Source organism: Balaenoptera acutorostrata, chromosome 17, assembly GCF_949987535.1.
Source record: "Balaenoptera acutorostrata chromosome 17, mBalAcu1.1, whole genome shotgun sequence".
Taxonomy (NCBI): Eukaryota; Metazoa; Chordata; class Mammalia; order Artiodactyla; family Balaenopteridae; genus Balaenoptera; species Balaenoptera acutorostrata.
The window spans coordinates 30,285,813-30,307,027 of NC_080080.1; the positions used below are offsets into that span (position 1 = coordinate 30,285,813).

At 34.7% G+C, this 21,215-nt stretch overlaps 1 protein-coding gene across 2 annotated transcripts in view; it reads left to right on the forward strand.

The window, feature by feature from the left end:
- Nucleotides 1-21,215, forward strand: part of ANGPT1 (angiopoietin 1) — a 270,839-nt gene that overhangs the window by 191,417 nt on the left and 58,207 nt on the right. The window contains exon 4 of one of the 2 annotated variants that reach the window (XM_007188771.2): nucleotides 4,624-4,856. In XM_007188771.2, the coding sequence (XP_007188833.1) occupies nucleotides 4,624-4,856 (233 nt within the window). The remainder of the gene's footprint in view (nucleotides 1-4,623; nucleotides 4,857-21,215) is intronic. The other variant, XM_007188772.2, reaches the window with a different exon arrangement.

Below are 21,215 nucleotides of genomic sequence, written 5' to 3' on the forward strand. Positions count from 1 at the left end.
AAATTGAAACATCTGTAAGGAGATTCAGACAGATGAAAATGAGAAGGTTTCTGTATTTTTAACATCTTCCTCCTTGTTTGAGGGCTATACTTATACACCTAGAGCTTAGGCAACTGTCACTCCTGTGAATTCAGTTGCTGCTATGTTAAGAACCCTATTGTGGGAAACAGTTTGAAAGGGAGAGCTTTTTCTGTGAAAGCTTCAGGATGTGTTCAATGATTTGAAATATTTCCAGTAAGATATGTTGGAGGAGGCAGACTGAAAATTAGGGGGAAAAGTCAACCAAAAACTTCAAATAGGGCTTTATATATATTCAATTAGAACCTTTTACTGAAGTTAAAGGCCTAGATTATTTTGTTTATTTTATTCTTCATTAAAGTGCACCTCTGCCTCAAACTAGAAGTTAAGTGCCAAAATTCTATGCATGTCTCTTCTCAAAGTGTTTCTAGAAAGATGAGAAATGTGAAGTATTGAGAATCCTGTGAGAAACTCTGTCTTTGGATTTTAACTTCAGTTTGAATAGATTTAGGTGCAGAGTTTCATAAATTGTTGTTCCATGGAACAGTAATCCTAAAGGATGCATCATAATAAAATTATTTATTTAATTTAGGGTTCCCCAAAACTTGACGGTAGAACTCAACAATGGAATGCCTAATAAAAATACACTGAATGCACTCTAGAAAACAGTACACTGGAGTTTGGAATCAACATCCAGGTTTTGGATTATGCATTTAAACCTAAACTAAACTTGCTGCTGAAGGCCATCATAGAGAAAATATGACTACTTTGCCAGTTGAATTTAGGACAGTGGAGTTGTCATGTTGTCCTTCAGATCAACCTTTGTATATAGGAGTCTCCGTGCCTAGGTGAGCTGGTCTCTCCCAGCTGACCTGGACAGGGAAAATGTAAGAGAAACAATAAAAGGCCTCAGGACAAAATGGGATATGATCAATATACTGAGTAAGAAAATTAAATTTAATGGCAGAGGAGTTCAGGCAGAGTGATATTTAAGAAAATCTCAGTTCAGTTTTTTTTAAAAAATGGCTTGGCAAAGAAATTTTGTTTTTATATGTGGAAAAGATGGATAGGTTGAAATATTGTGAAAGACAAGCTCCCAAAAATAACCAGATGGAGAGCAGCAAATACTAAAGAGATGTTAAGTTGATGCCTTGATTCTTGGCAAAATATAAGCGGGTGGAAGTAGATAGAGATTATGTTATACTAAATCAAAGAGATGAGACACTAAAGCTAGTTTTCATAGCACTGGGTTGTCATGGGCAGATTTCTAGTCTAAGTTAGAAGACATGGCTTTTTATTTTGGTTATGACACAGTATGTACACAATTTTATACAAGGCATTTAGATTCTTACCTATAAACTGGGGCTTATAACATCTACTCACTCTGTATCACTATATTACTTTAAGAATCAAAGGAGATAAGGGTTTTAAAATGCTACAACACTAAAATGGTGTATTACAATAATGTGATTGGTAAGTGGAGATGGTATATGAATATTTTCTGGCAGAAGAGTTTTGGATTCAAGCCAGTTTGGAAATAGTGAGGAAGGGCTGACTTCCCAAGTAGATAATAACTAATGGATTAGAAGTATCAAAGAAAAGAGGATAGTATTTTTGGAATCCAGATATGAAGAGAAGATGGAAGGGAGTGATGAGTGGTATCAAAAAGGTATCAGTTTTGCCTGAAGAAGTCTAAAAAGTTGTCATTAATATAAAGGGTATCTCTAGTAAATAAAGTTAATAGAGAATTGCTAGAGTACAAAAGTTATTAAAGAGAATCCAAGTGAAGAAATAAGATGAGAAAATGACTGGAAGAGATAATTAACTGGTAAGACCTGCCATTTGAGAAACAGTGTGACATGTTTCCAATTTGCTTATAGTTTTTAATGCATATTATTTTTAATGAATATATTTCATTCCCAGTCCAGTGAGATGTCTGATGCACAGCAGGCTTCTTACTTCCCTCAGCAGTCCCTTCTTTATTTTACATGAATATCTATTTTAAGATGACAGGCTATGTTGATATCGTTTGATAATTGGTAGTCATGGTGCATTAAGGTTGTTTGGTGAATTATGAAAATTAACATTCTTTCCAACATGCTAAGTGTATACTCCTTTTACTTGGGAAATGCAGACCTTTTCTTCCACAAGCCAGTGTTGAGAATTTTTTCCTTTGGCAGCAGGACTTCTTTGATCAACTTTCCATTCTCATCTCTTTCCAAAATATCCTGAAAATCAAAACAAAACAAACAAAAAGCTCCTTTATTGACATCTCAGATAGAAGCCATCTTTTAGTATATGTCTTCTTGAACAAAGAATGCATCAAAAGTAGAAAGTGGCAAACACGTATGCAAAAAAAAGTGTTATGTCTGAAATAGAAGTTTCTTATAGCTGCTTTTTTTCATTTGAGGTTTTTTTCTTCTTTCATTTTTTTCATTTCATTTCTCTCTGAAAATGAATCCTTAGAGTAGGAATAGTGTCATTTTATATTTTACATAGTGCTGAGAGCACTGTTGGCACATAGCAACTAATAAATGTGAATTATAACTATAGCATGATATTTTCCAAGCCAGAATGTTACCTACTAATTAGGAAGACTGAAAGGCCAGTGCTCATCTTATTTCAGGAACAAAATGGTAATTCAGAATTTTTATCCAGTATTTTATGACTATACATCCAAATGTTGCTCTTTACGTTAAATTTTAAGGTTTCTTGGTAGTATACTATACCTCTTGTGAATTTAAAAGAAAAAATTCTCATAAGTTAACTGACTCTATTTTATGGGCATTTAACATCTGATCATTACCCTAGGAAGAGAAACAAAAATAATTAAAAAGTAAACTGAGAAAGAGCTAAGGCATCCGTTGTGGTTCCTTCTCAGATATGGAGGCCACAAATTAATAGGCACAGAGACAACGTCCTCTGACATCCATAGCAAGTACACTAATCACTTAAACCAGTGGGTGGGTAGACTTTTTAACCAATAAAAAGGCTTTTGGTTTTATTTTGTTTAGTTTTGTTTGTTTTTTAACTACTAACTTTTCCAGCAGCAAGTTATTGACACCGAAGAAAACACTATAAGACAATGAATCATACTTACTCCTTTAGAGGTACTCTCATCTTACTCTGACTTCCTTGCCTGAATTTTTCATTTCCAAAAAACTCTTTAAAAAATATAAATAACCATCACATTTTCCCCAAATCACTATACATTTTATGACTTAAGTATTAAGTTTAAAACATTCCCTAGTGTCCCCTTTTTGAAAACTTATAGGAATGATTCAGTGCTATATTTCTCCAAGGTAAATTAAGTGCCCAGTCTGGTATGTTGCATTTGAATAACACCTTGTAAACTAAGGACTGGTTGAACCTTCTGAAAATTGAACTGAGAAAACTGAATAAGGCTTTTCTCTGAGGGATACTAGTATATTATACACTCTATAAAATGTAAATGCTTTTTATTTCCAGTCAGTTGCTAGGATCCAAGAGTGCTTCTGCATTCTCTATCATTTTTAATGTGTAATCAGCAAAGTGAGTATCCTGTGAAGAGTTCTGAGAGAAGGACGGCTCTCAGTTGAAGACTGCATCACTCTGAGCAAAGCTTCCCAAGTCCTTTTGTAAGACCATGCCACCAGCCTAACATGGTCTTCCTTTTCGGAACCAAGTATTCATGATTTGGAACTTGCAGTGCTTTTAGGCCTTATCCTAAAGCTTAGATTGAGAGATAAAGTAAGCTAGTGGTTATGATACAGGACCAGGTATCAAAAATCCCAAGAAATATAATTCATTGTGACTTTAGATAGCTTACTTTCTGGTCCTGTGATTTCTGCATCAATTTGCTCTTCCTTGACATCACGGAACTATTGTGAAATTTAATCACTGTGAATGTTTTGAGAATCCCAAATGAATGAAGCAAAGTAAATATCTATGTTTTGTTCATACTTTCTTCTGAACTATTGTTTCTATTTCTTATCGTACCCATTTCTTTTTTTTTTTTTTTTTTTGGTGCCAGCCTCCCAATATTTATTGAGTTCATTATTTCAAGTAACTAGGTTACTTTCACCTAGCTTGTTCTATGTATTTCAATTCAATTTCCATAAAAACTTAAAACTGAACATAACTCTTCTTGTTCTTTTCTGACTTGACCTTTTCTGGTCTATTCTGCTTTAAGACGTTAGATTGGATATATATCAGAAAAATCCTTCTCTATAAGTAACACTAGGCTTAGCCTGAGCAGTCTCTGTGTACCCATTTCTTTAATGAAAATTATACTATAATTTCTGCAGACAGGGTCCAAGTCAACTACCCTTGATATAAGACACACTCCAGGAAATAAACATTACTCTAACAATAAGTGATCTAATAATTCTTCATTTCACATGCTGTATATGTCACTCCTGTTTTACATATATATATATATAAATATATTTATATAATATTTATATTTACACATATATATATTTTTTGAGTCTCTCACTTAAAAAATATTTCCATGGTGAAATACCTAACTAAAGTTTCTCACTTTAAATAAACTCAGGAACTAATTGAATCACAGTTTTTTTTATAGCATTTTTAAAACTAAATTTTATCTTCACTTCCTTGTAGTTTATTAGAACATAAAATCTTTGAAATGGAGGGAAAGCACAAGGAAGAATTGGACACCTTAAAGGAAGAAAAAGAGAATCTTCAAGGCTTGGTTACTCGTCAAACATATATAATACAGGAACTGGAGAAACAACTGAACAGAGCCACCACCAATAACAGTGTCCTTCAGAAGCAGCAGCTGGAGCTGATGGACACAGTGCATAACCTTGTCAACCTCTGCACTAAGGAAGGTGGTAAGAATTTCTTCCTTACTTTGGTATAGTAAATGTTTTATTTAATATGGAGCAAGTAAATATTCAATATAACTTTCTAAGTTGCATCAATTGCTGTGTAGAAGCAGCAAAAGAACTTTATTCTTAGAAGCATTTCACGAAGTTTACACTGACAACTTTCTCATGTTTTTAACTTCAGAGAGAGTATTCGTAAGCTTGAATATTGACTTTACAACATCTTTCTAAAAGAACTTTCTAATTTCTTCTTTTTTTTACTGGTCTTTTAGCCTTAGATAAAATCTACTATATTTTCATGGATAAATATTTGGTATCATGGTGTTAGACACAACTATACAGGACAGAAATTGGCCAATATTAAAGATTAGTTCAGAGTGCTTAGGAGAGTTTCAGGAGAGTTCCCATTTTAAAACTATTTTTTTTGCAAAGGAGGAGAGGGAAGAGTTGCCTGCAGAGAAAAGGAGATATAGAAGTTCTTAATAACTATTATGAGGAAGAAAGAATATTTGTCACTAAAAGTCTGTATTAAGATTATTTACACAGTCCTGTGTGGAGAAGACCTAACCGGGCGTATGGGCAAATTTATTCTGGGGTGTCTTCATGACAGTGGAAATACAAATTTGTAATATCACTAGAATATCTGGAGCCACTTAATCATTGGAAATATTGCAGGCCTGTGTCTCTTTAGAAGACATCCATTCATCTGTCCATCCGTCCACCCACCAATTATTGAATAAATGCCTCTGTGTGCACTTGTCCACTTCAAGCAGAACCTCACCTGAGCCTCAGGAGAGCTCTTCAAAGTTTGGAGCTTAAGGTCGTCTTCTGTAGTTCTGCTCGCTAATCAGCCTTTCTGTGAGCGAGCACAGAACGGTAAATGGTGATGAGTGAAAGAGAACACCACTTACATCTGAAAATTATGGTTGTCATTAAGTTGTGGCTTATGTGATCATTCATGTAATTGTTCAGTGTGCATATGCAATATACATAATTGGTGGCTTCTTTAATTTAATAGTGGACTTGAGCTATCTGAAAAAATACTCAGTTCCATACTCTCGTGAATAGATATGAATATAGAGGATAACTCCATATTAAGTGATCTTGCTTTAAAGACATTTCACATTTCTCTATTACACCCCATTACCTTGAGTTATATCTCCTTTAGATAGTCTAAACAAGCCCTTAATATACTTTGTAAAGAATATTTTTTAAACAGTGAGTTCCCAGAGCTCCATTTGGGTGTGCTCAGAAATGTGATTGGGAAAGAAAAAAGCTGCTAATCAGTCAGAGCCTGACAAAACTTTGAGTTAGAGTCTACTGAAAGGAAAGCATGGTAGAATTTTGCCAGAGAATTTTAATAGAGCTCATGAGTATTTAGAAATTAAGTATTAATATGAGACATATCTATTCTCATATTGAACTGAATGCATTTGGGGAAAGATTGAAAACATATTTTTCTTATCATCCTGAGACTCCTGAGACGTAATGCACATGGAGTTGAGTAATTCTTTTTTTTATGATGTTAGAAATATCAAGCCCTGTTGATTCTCACAGAGCTCATATGTCTGCCTGCTTATCATAATTTCACTTCTTTTCTAAGTATTGTCCAATAAATATGTCTTTAAACTTTTGGAGGCAGGAGGGTGACTTCAAAATTAAAATTCCTGGCTAGTTTTGGTCTTTGGGTGCAGTGTCAGGCAACCAAACATCTGTTCAATTCAAAACATGTAATCTATTGAACAATTATTATGGCACTCCTGATAGATGCTACCCATAGCATCCACTCAGGGTTTGAGAAAAGTAACTATGTCTATTCTATGATATAGCATATCCAAAAAATAATACTACTACTACAGAGTGAGACAGAAATTGTCTAATACTTCAGACCTCTAGACATTTATTTTCTTTTTAATGATAAAATTCTAAAATAAATCCTGCTTTAACTATAGGATTTGTAATCTGAATGTAAGCCTATTGCCCTATTATCCAATGGATTCTATACTCTTATAACCATAGATTTTATTTGCTTCTTATTAATCTTTTTTTCTTTAATCCCACAGTTAAGTATTCTACTAAGTATTTGGTCATTTAAGAACTCCTAAGAGACACAAAAATGGGAAATGTCTCTCACTAAGTTTTCCATAACGATTTTACTTCTTTGCATATCTTCATTTTCGCTGGCACCATAGTCTTCAGTTATGGTGAATTTAAAACTTAAATGACTAATTGCATAATACTAGATTAAATATCAGTTTCTAAAATGAACTTTTATTTCATTCTAATTCTAAAACACATAAGTAAAATCTCGCCCTACTTAAGACCAAAATAAAATCAAGTAGATTTATTATTTATCAAAGATTATATATAAATGTTCTACTTTTAAATATAAATATATGCAAATAAACCTAAATCAATACATCACAATAAATGCATCACTTTTCTAAAATGTGTATTTCAAAAATGCAAAGAGTAGTCTTCTGAAAGATTTTCCAAAAACGTTATGAACTGTGTCATAATCCAAAAGACTAAAAATTTTAATTGACCTTAAGGGTCCTCTCTTTCTAACTTGACTCAGTCAGTCATTTATGGAGACAGCCTGAATGTAATACTACAAAGCAAGAGAAAAATTTCTATTGAGGTTTTTCTGTCATTGGCAACTAATGTAATCTTTATGAAGCTGTCTCATCATTTATAAAAAGTCAGGATAATTATATCTGCTTCACAATGATAGTGAGAGGATTAAATTAGATACTGCATATAAAAACAAAAGAATGTGACACAGTTGATTCATTAAACATTAATTCCTCCCTTTTCCTCCAAGTGACAAGATTAAACTAAACACAAGCAAACTTATGATGTGCTATCTATAAGTAAAATTTCTTTCATAGAAAATGTCTGAATACAAGGCTGTAGAGTTTCTGACTGTTGACAGTCATCTAAGCCCCTTCTTTTTAGCTTCAGTTTTCTAATCTCTAAAATGGAATCATAATACATACCTGATGAGTTTGCAATAAGAATTAAAAGAGGTTTGTATAAAACACATAGTATTTTTGTTTAGTTTCACAGAACTTTTCCTACTAAAACATCTAATGTCATGAGATGTATTTAATCTAAATACAATTAATAAACACATTTTCTGAAATAGTTCAACAAAACTTCCTCTTGTTCTGAACAGGCAATAGTGTTACCTTAGGCAAATAGTCATTACAAACTGAATTGCGTCTATTTTGTAATACTTCTGGGTAGCACATTAATTTTTTTCTAACCTTTGTCTGCAAAAACTTGGTTGCAGTTATTCTTAGAAACATTAACACTACAGAAATATTGCTCTCAATGTTATCATTGTGTCAAAGCTTAGCTGATTGCTTCATGTTTTTGGCAATTCACAGTTATTGTGGGAATTAAATAGTTTACATTGATAATGGCATGGAAACAAGGTTTGGAATTCTTTGGGGGAGGATAATCAGGTACTGTGACTGTCAACATTCAGCAGTCATCTCTGTTCAGAGATAATTAAAGCATCATCACGTACCTTGAGCATACACCAGACAAACTTTGCATTATGTGATCAAGAATTTAATTACTAACAAACCATAAAAAAAGAAAGAAAAGATAAATAAAAAGAAAATAGTATTTAGACTCCATCATAAAATTACATTGGCTGATTGTCTTACTGTCCAAATCAACTTGGAACATACTCCTGCTATACCAAGATATGATTCATAAATTTATCATTCATTTAAAAAATAGTTATACAGCAACTATTTTGTTTCAGATTCTCTTCTGGGGGTAAGGATATCCATCCATTTTTATTTAACAAAGATTTGCTGAGTTCCTATAACATGCCAGATACTGTTCAGACAACTGAGAAGAGAGAAAAGATGTACTGTCCATGGCTTCAAGAAAACTAGAATTTGGTGGGGAAAGAGATAGGTAAGCAAACAATTATATTCTGTAATTGTTTGCTAGTGGTGAGGCCAGGGTGCCAGGAGACTAGTGAAACACACAGGAGGAATGTTAAAATCATGATAGAGGCAGAAGGATGAGGGCAGAATCCCGCATCTGCAGAGTCTTCTCAAGGCTTTTGTTGAATGCTTATTATGATGCAGGCATTGCTTAAGCTTTTTTGATGCTTATTATGCTTATTATGATGCAGGCATTGCTTAAGCTTTATGGGTATTAACTTAGTTAGTCCTCACAATAGCAGTTTGAGGGAACTACTGTGGTTAGCCCCATTTTATAAATTCCACAGGCAGCTTGAGTATTTTCCTAAGGTTACATAGCTGGAAAGGTTGATCCAGGATTAGAACATAGGCAGGATGGCTCTAATGGGGAGACAGTGGCTAAGTATTCAAAATGAAGAAAACAGGATACTCTAGAGAGCATAAACATGTATATTTGCCAGGAGTCATGAGAATGGGTGTGAGGGGTGTACACCTAAATGCATAACCTAATTCTCATAATCAAAGGCAGGAGAGCAGGGGCAGATGAGGTTAGAAAGATCCACAGAGGGAGATCAAAGAAGCTGAATTTTTTCCTTGAAAGCAGTGAGGAGTCATTGTCAGTATATAAGGACAATGGTGACCTTATCATTTTAGAAAGATCACCCCAGTCACAACGTAGGAACAATGCATCAGAAAGTTGACAAGCCTGGAAACAGAGGGACCAGGTGGCTATTTTGCCATTATTAAAATATTAAAAAATACTTAGAGAGTATGAGCCAATCTTCTTAGCCCCTTGCATATCATTTAATTATGATAACAACTCTATAAGCTAAGTGCTATTATTAACCTTATATGACAGATAATGAAATTAAGCACGGGAAGGTAAATAACTCCCAAATATTACAGTACTAGCAAGTGAACAAGCTGAGATTTGAACCCATAGAGTCTGGTTCTTGAGTCTGTACATTATCCACCATACTATGATAGGGAGAAAAGGTAGATTGAAGGTGGTTTTCATCAGATTCTCAAAAGGATCTTCTGGGAGAGAAATAATGGGGTCAGGATCAAACAAGGGCAAATGGAAAAGCAAGTGAAGGGGAGATTTGTGAATAAAGAAGAATTAGAATCAACAAGAAATCACCACTTATTTAGAAGTAGACTCGAATATATTATAAATTCCAAGTTTCTGGGTTGACTAATTTTGATGATATTTCTTAAAATCAGCAACATGTGAAGAGAAACAGGCTCTGGGGGGAAGATCTAGTTTGAGGCATTGGACTGAGGTGACTATGGGACAGTTAGACTCTGGAAGGTAGGGGAATGAGAGTCAGGAGTTCAGCAGTAAAATCCTGATGAGCATGTAGATTGGTGTGTCCTTAGAGGAGATAATTGGTAAGGCCACGCAGCAAATGAAATCACTGAAAGTGTGTATAAAGCAATGACTCAGCCATTTAGGGGTTATAAATCCATTCAAGGATCTGATGAAAACTAATCTACTTTTCTTTCCTACTTAGTGCAAATACCCAGGCACAAATCTATGTACAATTTCAGAGAATTTACAGAATGAATTACAGAAATAATTTAGCATACAGAAATTGCATAATATATTGTGAACTCACTTTAAAATAATAAGAATGTAAAATCAAAGACAGAAAATTGGGAGTTCTTTAAGGGACTGAAAAAAGGAGACCAAAATAGGGGTTATAGTAGAGAGAAAAGACTGTTATGAAGGGTCTTATTTTAGTGGCAAATAAGCAGAAAGGTCAAATGAAAAAACAGACTGAAGTGAACTTTGGAACTGGGACGTTACCTTCTATAGGGAGAGTTTGAGTGAACTGTAGAGCTCAGTTGCATAGATTGAAGACTAAAATGAGTAAGATGAAGTAAAAGCAGAAAATGTTGTCTACCCACATCCAAATGTTGAATGTGAAAGGGTAGATATCAGTTTTGGGTAGAGAAGCACAGAGAGTAGAGAGGAATAAAAGAAACTTAAATACCAAGAGACATGAGCATGTTTATATACTTAGTTCCTTAATATGAAGTATAAAAATTTCAAATCATAAGGAGCTTCTCTTGAAGTTTATTTTAAAAGTTTCTTTCAGATCATGTGAAAGAGATAATGATTAATACTAAAAATTTTTAAGTGATCTCAATTATTTGGTTTGAAGTATCTTTCCCAGAGGCTGATTGCAGTGGTACAGAACGTTTGATCATTATTTTCGGTCTTCTGGCCTTCTGAAAAGGGGAAATGAGGCATTTGCTTCCTTTCCAGTGCTGAGGGGACATTTGGCTCTGTTCTCAGAATAATTCTACCATCTGAAAGGAATTTACCTCCTATGCAGTGTCTACTGAGCTTGTGAAGTAAATCATTCAGTCAAGGGACGAGATAGTTTGAACTCCTGCAAGTCCCTTGAGTTAAGGACAACTCTTAAAAACATCACAAATGATGGGAGGAAATTAAAACTTTTTGAATGTTACTCATATAAACATTGATAAAAATAGAAAATATCATTTTTATTGACTTAGTAAACTACTTGGTTATCGTTGACTACTTGTAATGCACGTTTTAACATTAGGTAGAAAGAGAAAGAAAAATACAGGACGTCATCTGCTGAACACTACAGTGAGCACTTGTTTCCATTTAATGAGGGAAGTGCTTTATCTTGACAGAAAATTATATGTCAAACATTTACAATTTCCTTAAAATGAACCACACTTCTAGCACTTCCTTTCACAAAACCTAATGGCTTAAGGGGAAAGTGACTATTTTTGGAAATGGTACGTTTCTCCTTTTTGATGGAGCGTGTTATCTGCCTTTTGAAAAGTCGTAATTTCCGTAAAAAAAAAAAAAATTGTGTGAATAGCAGATAGCCAAACTAATGATAACAAAATAAAAAATAATACAGTCCTTGACCTCTCCCATGAACTATTTCTAAACCACATCTTTTGGGGGAGATTTGAAATTTTGTGGTTAATTCTCTTTTGGAATTAGAGTTTCAATTTCAGAAACAAAACTGTCTGAAATGGAAAGGGATATCCCCTGATTCCAGCTGGGCCTGGAAGTTACCAGGGTGAAAGGCCATGAAAAAAGGAGTGTTGCCTTGATGTTCTAACATTACTATGAACAAACCCTGTTCCTTCTTCTCTTGTGCTTTCATGGCCTGGTTGGCTAAAGCAAAGAAGCACAAAATATTTTGAATAGAATTTTAACTAAATCATTTCCTGGACTCATCGATACTCAGGTCCAATTCAACAGTTTTTTTTTCTAAGTCCAGAGACAAAATGGGACAGTGGATACTAGTTACAGATAAGCTATGGTACTTTGTACTAAGCCAAATAGCACCTATAATTACTCAGAGAGAAAGTAAGGAAAAAACATTCTATTAACATCATTCAGTATGTGTATATCACAGGAACCATAGAGTGAAACCCTTATAAAATCTCTTATGCTTTAAGAACAGAGGAAAAATAAACCCTGAAAAATGTTGCAACTATATGGTTGGGCTTAAATATATATAAACAAAATATTGACTTTTAGCTTAAGATTTTTCTAAAAGTCCAATGCTAAGAAGCTTTAAAACTGATGATTAAAAACATTTTTAGAGGGCTTCCCTGGTGGCGCAGTGGTTAAGAATCCGCCTGCCAATGCAGGGGACACGGGTTCAAGCCCTGTTCCAGGAAGATCCCACGTGCTGCAGAGCAACTAAGCCTGTGCGGCACAGCTACTGAAGCCCGCACGTCTGCAGCCCGTGCTCCGCAACAAGAGAAGCCACCACAATGAGAAGCCTGCAAACCGCAACGAAGAGTAGCCCCCGCTGGCCGCAAGTAGAGAAAGCCCACGTGCAGCAGCGAAGACCCAACACAGCCAAAAATTAATTAATTAATTTAAAAAAATTTTCTTTAGCTTCCTATGGGAGCTCATCATCTATTTTCAACTAAAGAATACCAACAATATGACTGCTTCTAAGTACATTGGAATCTCATCCTACTACTGGCTTGGATGTTCACATTCTGAGTGGGACCATCTCTGGTAAGGAATCACACTAATATGTGACCTACCAAGAATAGATAAATAAGTCATAAAATTTTTGATGAATTTATGATAAAGTTAAATTATTAAATTTAATACCAATTAAGTCAAACCTCTTTTAGTTTTATCATGTCTTTAAGTGTACTCATAATTAATTTTAGGTGTGAACATTCTGTTTTCACAATCAGTGTGAGTTCCTTTGGAACAATGAATCTGACCTGTGGGTTTAATTTTAAGTGACAATTTTGTTCTAAAGGAAGGTTTTGCCGGTTGCTTTGGCCCCATGTACACACTCGCAAGTGCACAAATAAACCAAATCTCAACCAAAATTAATCCAGCCCATGTCCCTAGAACTAGGACTTAGATTGAGATGGTTTCCTCACCAGTGTCTTGAAGCAGCTATGACGTATGCCATCAAGAGGGCGGGCATGGTAGCCTAGATAGAACAGGAAGAAGGACAACTGACTTTAAGCCCCAGTGCTGCTGCCACGTTGCTTTAACATAAAAGTACTACACGCCTTAGAGTTTGCCTGGTGTCCTAGACAAACTCATGCATTTTATGACTCCTATCAATCATTCCATATCTTCTCTTGATTTTGTGTCACTCATAATGACTGAGGAAACCCAAAGTTAGAGTAGAATCCCATGTATACCCCCAGGTAGGAAAGTAGTATTCATCAAGTATATCTCACCACAAGAGTAAGAACCAAAGTGACATACCTATGGTGACAGTCAGCCTTTATTTATTTAAAACTTCAAAGTGGCATTTTTTTTGTCAGTTTTCAAAAGCATCTGGCAACTACTCTCCATGTTTTACAGCATTGCCCAAGGACTTTCATTCCATTTTTAACGGCTTTTGCTGAAATCAATTATTTGTCCACTCAGAGCACAAAAGATGCCCTTTAAGTCTTCCCACATGTGTGAGAAATCATTTATTCAAAATCAGTATATTCCAGTCAGGCTGAAGACATTACATGGGAAATTAACACACATGAAACACCTGAAATATCTTTGTTAATGAAATGACCTTCTGAACAAATGGCAAGGATCATGTAGCACTCATAACTGCCCATCAGGGTGCCCAAAGGGAAAACACAGAAATGAATTTTATAAAAAGCGAATGATCACTTGATTAAACAAAGATTGTGTGTAAATCCATCTTCAACTTTTAGTAATTTTTTTTCATTCTTAGTTGCTCTAAGTGTAATATGCATTGTATACATTCAGTTACATATGTGAGTCACTTCACATTAGCAGAGTGTTAGAAAATTTATTTAAATACACTAATCAAACAAAAATAGAAATATGGAGAATTACTTCACGTTTCATTATTCCACACTGAAACAATTACCATAAAATTAGCAATCCACATATGACATAGGGTACTATGCATGTCCACATGGATTTAATCATTTATGTACCTTATACATCTCAATAGCACAGGGAGATCAGCTCAGTGCTTTGTAACCACCTAGAGGGGTGGGATAGGGAGGGTGGGAGGGAGATGCAAGAGGGAGGGGATATGGGGATGTATGTATACGTATAGCTGATTCACTTTGTGATACAGCAGAAACTAACACACCATTGTAAAGCAATTATACTCCAATAAAGATGTTAAAAAAAAAATTCTCTGAACAGTTGATTGCAAGGGTGTAGGGCTTATTTTAAATATGACTCCTTTGTAAGAATCAAAAAATTAAAGAGAGATAAAAATTTTTTAATGTATATATTTACCTACAATTATATGTAATGAGTAATATATTTTCCATATAATGTATCTCTTTAAGTAGTAAAATTTTAAGAAAATTTTTAAATATCATAATGGCAAATTTTCTGCAGTGTTTTCATAAAAGCTTTTTCTAATAATTCAATTCATTATCATCAGCATGAATTAATTTACACCATAATACCATGATGCCTTTCTAAAAGTATACAATTTATCCCTTGTGTTATATATTGCCCAAACTATTATCATTTCTTATTTTTGCCTACTTTAAAAAAATTACTATTTTTTCCTCATACCCACAAAAAAGCTTTTAGTTATCAATTTTCTCATTGTTTTCAGGCCTGATTCTAGAAGATGAGCACAAACACAGACATATGCCCACTCTCACCTTCCCAACCAGCCCTCCTCTAAACTTGTAGCTGCTAGCAGCAAATGGTCCATAGGCTGGGGGATCAATAATTAGGCTTCTGAGAATAATATCTAAAACTAATGGGGGTAAATCCTGATCAGCATGACTTTTAGGGTATGGACATTATTAAATCCAATGTGGCTGCTCAGGGACCTCTTACTTCCTAATCCTCTGTTTGCTTTTGAAGTTGTGGGCCATCACTGCTTCATATTGCTGCTGAGAGCTCCCGTCTCACAGAAATTCTGCTACCTGTTCCTCTCATCTACCTTCATCTCAACATTTTTCTTCTTTCTTGTCATTTCTGCATCCTGTCATTCTTCCCATACTTCCTGCTTCCATGAGAAGAGCCTATACCCATTCATAATTAAGGCCTGTCCTGATTCACCTAAGACCCTAGGGTGGGACCTTTTCAGCTAAGTATTGCTGGGGATTCACTCTGTGACAAATAACGTGTTAGAGTTCTATTTGGGTTTGACATTACTTTAGAAGCCAGTAAGAAGTAGTTTTGGCTTTACAGTTAAAGACTTCCACTACTTATAAGCTTTGGTGAAGTTAGATAGCATCTCAGAGTTTCAGTTTTCTCACATATAAAATGACATATTGACAAATCCATCTCATAAGATGTTTATGAGTGTGAAATGAAATGAGGCATATAAAACATACTTAGCACGAGAAATTCAGAGTTGAGCACATAATTAGTATTCAATGAATGCTAGTTGATTTTATTATGATCATGATTATTATATTTCCACCAAGATGATAGTTAAGATTTTACATATTATCTACAAAATATATACACATAAAGAATTTAAATTAGAATAAAAACAGTTCTTTTTACAAAAAATTTAATTAAAATAATAGTGCAGCAAGTAAACAATGTTCAAGTGTTCCCTTATACCACAGTTAAAAGGAAAAGGAATAGTAGATTTTTAAAAAGGAAGCCTTTAACTACTTAACCGAAGACTTCAGATTGAAAGTATTTATAAATATGTTTATTATATTGTGACATAGCAATTTATGTTATATATATATATTAGATTAAAAAAATAGGTAATTGCCATTTTTGTAGGTTAAAAACAATCATGCTGAGTTATCAACCCACAGATATTTAGGTTCATATGCATATATTTTATATGAAATAAAATACCAATTCTGAAAGTTTTAATTTATAAGCTTAAAACTCATATGTGTTTATATAGCTATACATATGTGATACGTATTTATGAAATCATTGGTAAGTCTTCCTCACCCACCCACAAAATATTGAAATATTGAATATTGCCTACAAACCTTTAAACATATTTTCTACACCCTTGAAATGCAAAATATTACCTTCTTCTACTTCTAAAAGTCCTTTCAAGTAAATTAGGATACCACGGAATTTCTTAAATGGCCTTTCCATGAAATACGCACACACCTGGCTGAAGACTAGAGAATCTAATCAATCAGTTTTTTGCTTGTTTGCACCTTGTCAGATATGCCATTTTGCTCATCTGTATGTTCAGTTACCTTCAGTGACCTGTTGTGTTGAAAATCACGGGCTAGGGTCAGTTCCTTGTACTATGATCTCCTTAATGCTAATGATCCAAAAAGTACCACAAGAAATATCCTTAAACCAATAACATGATCTGCATACATTCTGATGTTTGCTAAATACTGGAGAGATATGAATGATTAGCCACATCTAAGATTTAAAAAGAATAATTGAAGAATTGATCCCTTTATAGCAACTTATTAGGAATTAAGTAGGATCAAGGGCTCCTGCTTTTTATATTGTCTCTGGTAGCAAGGCTAATTGTCTTCTGCATTCTCTACTAGGTTTTCTGAGACTCAGAATTACAAATTCCACATTCCAGGAAGTTTTCTCTTGAGGGTTCATCTGAATTGAAGTGACCCTCTGCCTTAGCTTTCATGGTTCTTCCCTCAAGTCAGCCCAGTGGTAGATATGCCGTCTGGGTTGGAATTGAGTAGGCAAATGAAGGCAAGGACCAGATAAAATTAACAGCTGCTGGAGTCAGCGTCTCAGGTTGCTCATTGACTGAATGTCGGCTGGTGAAAGACAGACATGCACCTGCTTATGTCCCTGTTCTTTCCCTTTAGATCACAGAGATTTGGTTGCATAGATAAGAGATGAATAATGATTCCTTCCTAAGACTTTCCTAAGATTTATTTGCTGATATTGATGTGGGTAAAGTCTTTGAACTGGCATACCAAGCTCTTAAAATTTAGTTCAGATAGCTTTTTTACATGTTTTATTCATTCAGGTGTTATCTCTTCTGAACAGCCTTCCCCAAGTCTACCTGGTCAGAAATAGAGTGTAGTCTCTGCACCTACTCTCAATGCACTTGATACATATCTCCAAAACAGCAATTGTGTGCATTATCTCTGTTTGGTATTATATTTAAACTGGTAACATTAGACTGAGAAGCTGTTGCTGGCCATCTTGTGACCAGGTAGAGAGTCAGCAACAAGTGAGTCAAGAAAAAGATAAGTAAACCAATTCCTGATCACACTGTTTGAAACCTGATCATGCTTTCCCTAAAGCTCAATCCTAGATTGTTGAATTACATGATTCAATAAATTATCTTTTTGCTCCAGCCAGCTTGAGTTGGGTTTTTCCCTATCATGGAAGATACTAATCATAGGTATAGCTATCATGAGATATTATGGAAGACCTGCTAATGGGTCTTTCTCTCATCAGACTGTGATCACATTAAGGACAGGTTGTGGTTTTCTTATGTCTGTATCTCCATTGTCTTGAAAAAGTCATGCAAATAGCAGATGTTTAATCAATATTTACTGAAATTGTTAATATAGGATGGGTTAAACTAAGAAGGGACAGGAGGCAGTCTTTTAAATTGAGAGACAAATTAAAAGCCTCAGTCTATTTATCTTATATTTAGGCTTTCATTAATTTTTAACGATGACAACTGAGGAAGGATAGTGGGATCAGTAAGAGAAAAAGAGAACATCGGTTTCGGAAGAAAATATTAGGTAACATTAAACAAATGAATGTTGGGGTTGCATCAGGAACTGCTCAACAGGCAAGTAGAAATGAGGATCCGGAGGTCATGAGAGAAGCAAATACATGGTGTCAGAAATGCTTGTATCTTAGAAATCTGTGTAAAAGTTTGAAGCCATAGAAGATAGTTTGCAACAAGAGCAGATGAAAAAGGAATAGAGATCCAAGAATAGAATCTTGGTGAACATCTATTGGTAGGTGAGGAGAGGAACAGAACCCAATGAAGAGGAAAGAGAAAGGACAATTAGAGAAGTAGAAAAGGGACTAAGAGAGGTCAACACAAAAGGCAAGGGGAAAGATAGGCAAAGACAACTTCTGTAGAGGAAAAAGGTAAAGGAGACTTATTTTAAATGGTTTTGATCATCATAGTAAACCATAAAACAAGGTCATATATAAATAGAGAAGACAGGAGTGAGATTTAATCTTGAAAAAAGTAGAAAGATTTGAAATAACGCTTTTCAGGAAATGTAATAAAAAGTCTGTTAGAAATGACCAAGGGTTTGACTGAGAAGCATAGAGAACACAGCTGAGTTTAGAAAGTACACATTTCAGTGGTATTAAATAGCCTCACTTTAGTGTTTGCAGTCTAGAAATGGGGGTGAGAATGTGAATAAACGTCCTTCCTTCGGTCAGGATTTACCCATACAAGGGGTTAGTGGATGAAAGGACAGCGGAAGGAGGGCACTAGCAATTCCACCTGAACCATGCTTAAATGCCTCACTCTCAGACTGAAGGTAGGAAGAAAGAAAAAGGAGGCTAGGAAGAGGTGGATAGTAATGGTGGGGATCTAGACTCTCAATTAGAAGAAAGACAAACTCATTAAGAATTAAAGAATGGGAGAGGAAAAAATAAGAGTATGTGGTCAAAGACAGAACTTTTAGATGTAAAGATCATTTTTTAAGAATTCATGCTTTTAAACCAGTGTATTATTAGAAGTTAAACCACTTTTACAGATAGCTAAAACACCTATATCAAGTATCAGGGCTGCTCCTCCCTGCTCTGTCCAGTTGATGCTTCTTTTATCTTCTTCCATCAGGTTTTCCATGTTTGTCTCTTGTCATTTATCTTATATTCCTCCAGGCATTATCTTCCATCTTGCTGAATCTCAAGACCTCCTACAAAAATTTATCCTTAGTTCTGACACTTGCAATGTTCAGTTAATTCATCTTTGTTATTGCCTTTCTGTGTTTTAAAATGTTTACTGTGTGTCCAGTTTTACAATATCAAATCATAACACTGCATTTCAGAATTCTCCAATACTTAACAAAGAAAATAGGCATGAAAATTGAAGCTAGGAGATTAAATCTCTACAATCAACATATTGGTATATACATCATATATCATTTCATCTGAAATAATCTTTAATTCTTAATAAATAAAGCTTACAGTATACAGCAAGATTAGTTTACCTGGGTTTTTTACACTTAAACTTAACAATGGTGTGACTTGATGTAGTCAATGAATGAAATAAGCCAATTATTAGCCAACTCTGACAAGGAGAGGCCAGCTCAATATAATCCTAAATGTAACCAGTCAATTGTAACTTCCCTGCATTTAGTCAGCTACAGTATTTATATTTGAGGGTAGACGACAGCAGCATCCACCACTCCATTGGGTGGGTTGGCTAGCCTTCCACAGCCTGAGTGTCCTTTCCATAAGAAAGAATAATAATATAATGTTGCCATTGATGATATCATTATTACCATAACAGCAATAACTACCATTTCTTGGCACTTACTATAATTCAGTCACTCTGCGTTATGTAATTCACATACTTGCCTCAGAGATATGTATAAGTTCCCCACTTTATAGATTAAAAAAAGAAAGAAAAACTCTGAAAGTCAATATACTCTTATAGAAGGGGTCTTCAGACCATAGAATATAATACAAATATTAAAGGTAAGCTCTGAATGAAACTTTTAAATTGCTTTTAAATGCTGTATTACTCTAAAATGTAGCCTGGATCAAACTTTCAAGCATAATATTACTAATTAGTAAGTAACTAAAAACAAGCAGTCTAATCATCTGGAAAGAATGTATTTCAATTTTTCAAAAATATGAAACTATATTTCAAGAAAATGAAACATCTATATCAGATATGTTGCCACAATGACAACGAATCCATAGTATAACCACAGCACTAATAGTACCTTTTATGGTAGACTCCTCAAACCATTTTGCCAGTTATAAGACTTACATTCATAGTTTGAACATTTTTATAAATTAGTTTCCAGAAAAATAAGATAGTATCCAACTTTTTCCTTTTTTCTGTGTTATTGAAAAAGTGTGTGAAATAGCTTCCCTCTTCCCACACAACAGTCTTTTCACCCACATCATCCTGAAGAGGAAAAGAAAAGGGGAAGGGAGGTGGCAGAGAAGTGGGAAGGGAATGCATTCTCCTTACATAACTAAATAAGGGAGGGCAGGAAGTGGTACATTGAATAAGAAAGCATTTTCTCTTTCTTTAGATAAATGATTTTCCCCACCTCTCACCCAAAAAAGAAAAATGGGTTTACCGTTGAATTCCTCTTGACCACATCTTCCTGTTTGTTCATCCTCTCGAGGGATTATAAATTTTAGTTAGTATTTCTTTACGTCCTTTTTTTTTTTTGCATCTGATTTGGTTATTTTCAACAGAAGAGCAAGCATTTAGAATTTAGGAAGGTTTTGTTTTAGAAAAATAATAGTCCATTTAGCTTAAAATAAGTAAGCACAAGTGAAATGCATTGACATGGTCTTGTTTTTGAAAACAAGACCTTTATATAATCCATTGACATGCCCAATGCCATTAAAAGTAGCTTTTGAATATATAAATATTCATTTTTAATTGCTATTTGCATACATTCTGTGCAATGCTTCTTCACCATCATATGATGTTAGTCCTCTGATTACTTATTTTGTGTTGATATTGCAGTTGTTTTTTGTGTGTGTGTTTTTATTTAAATATTTATTTATTTATTTATTTGGTTGCATCAGGTCTTAGTTATGGCAGGCGGCCTGCTTAGTTGCGGCTCACGAGCTTCTTAGTTGTGGCACATGGGCTCCTCAGTTCTCGCAGGCAGGCTCCTTAGTTGTGGCATGCAAGTGGGATGTAGTTCCTGGACCAGGGATCAAACCTGGGCCCCCTGCATTGGGTGCGTGCAGTCTTAACCACTGTGCCACCAGGGAAGTCCCTGACATTGCAATTGTGATGGGTGGTGTTTAGAAGTAGCTTTTAATATAAGTAGGCAA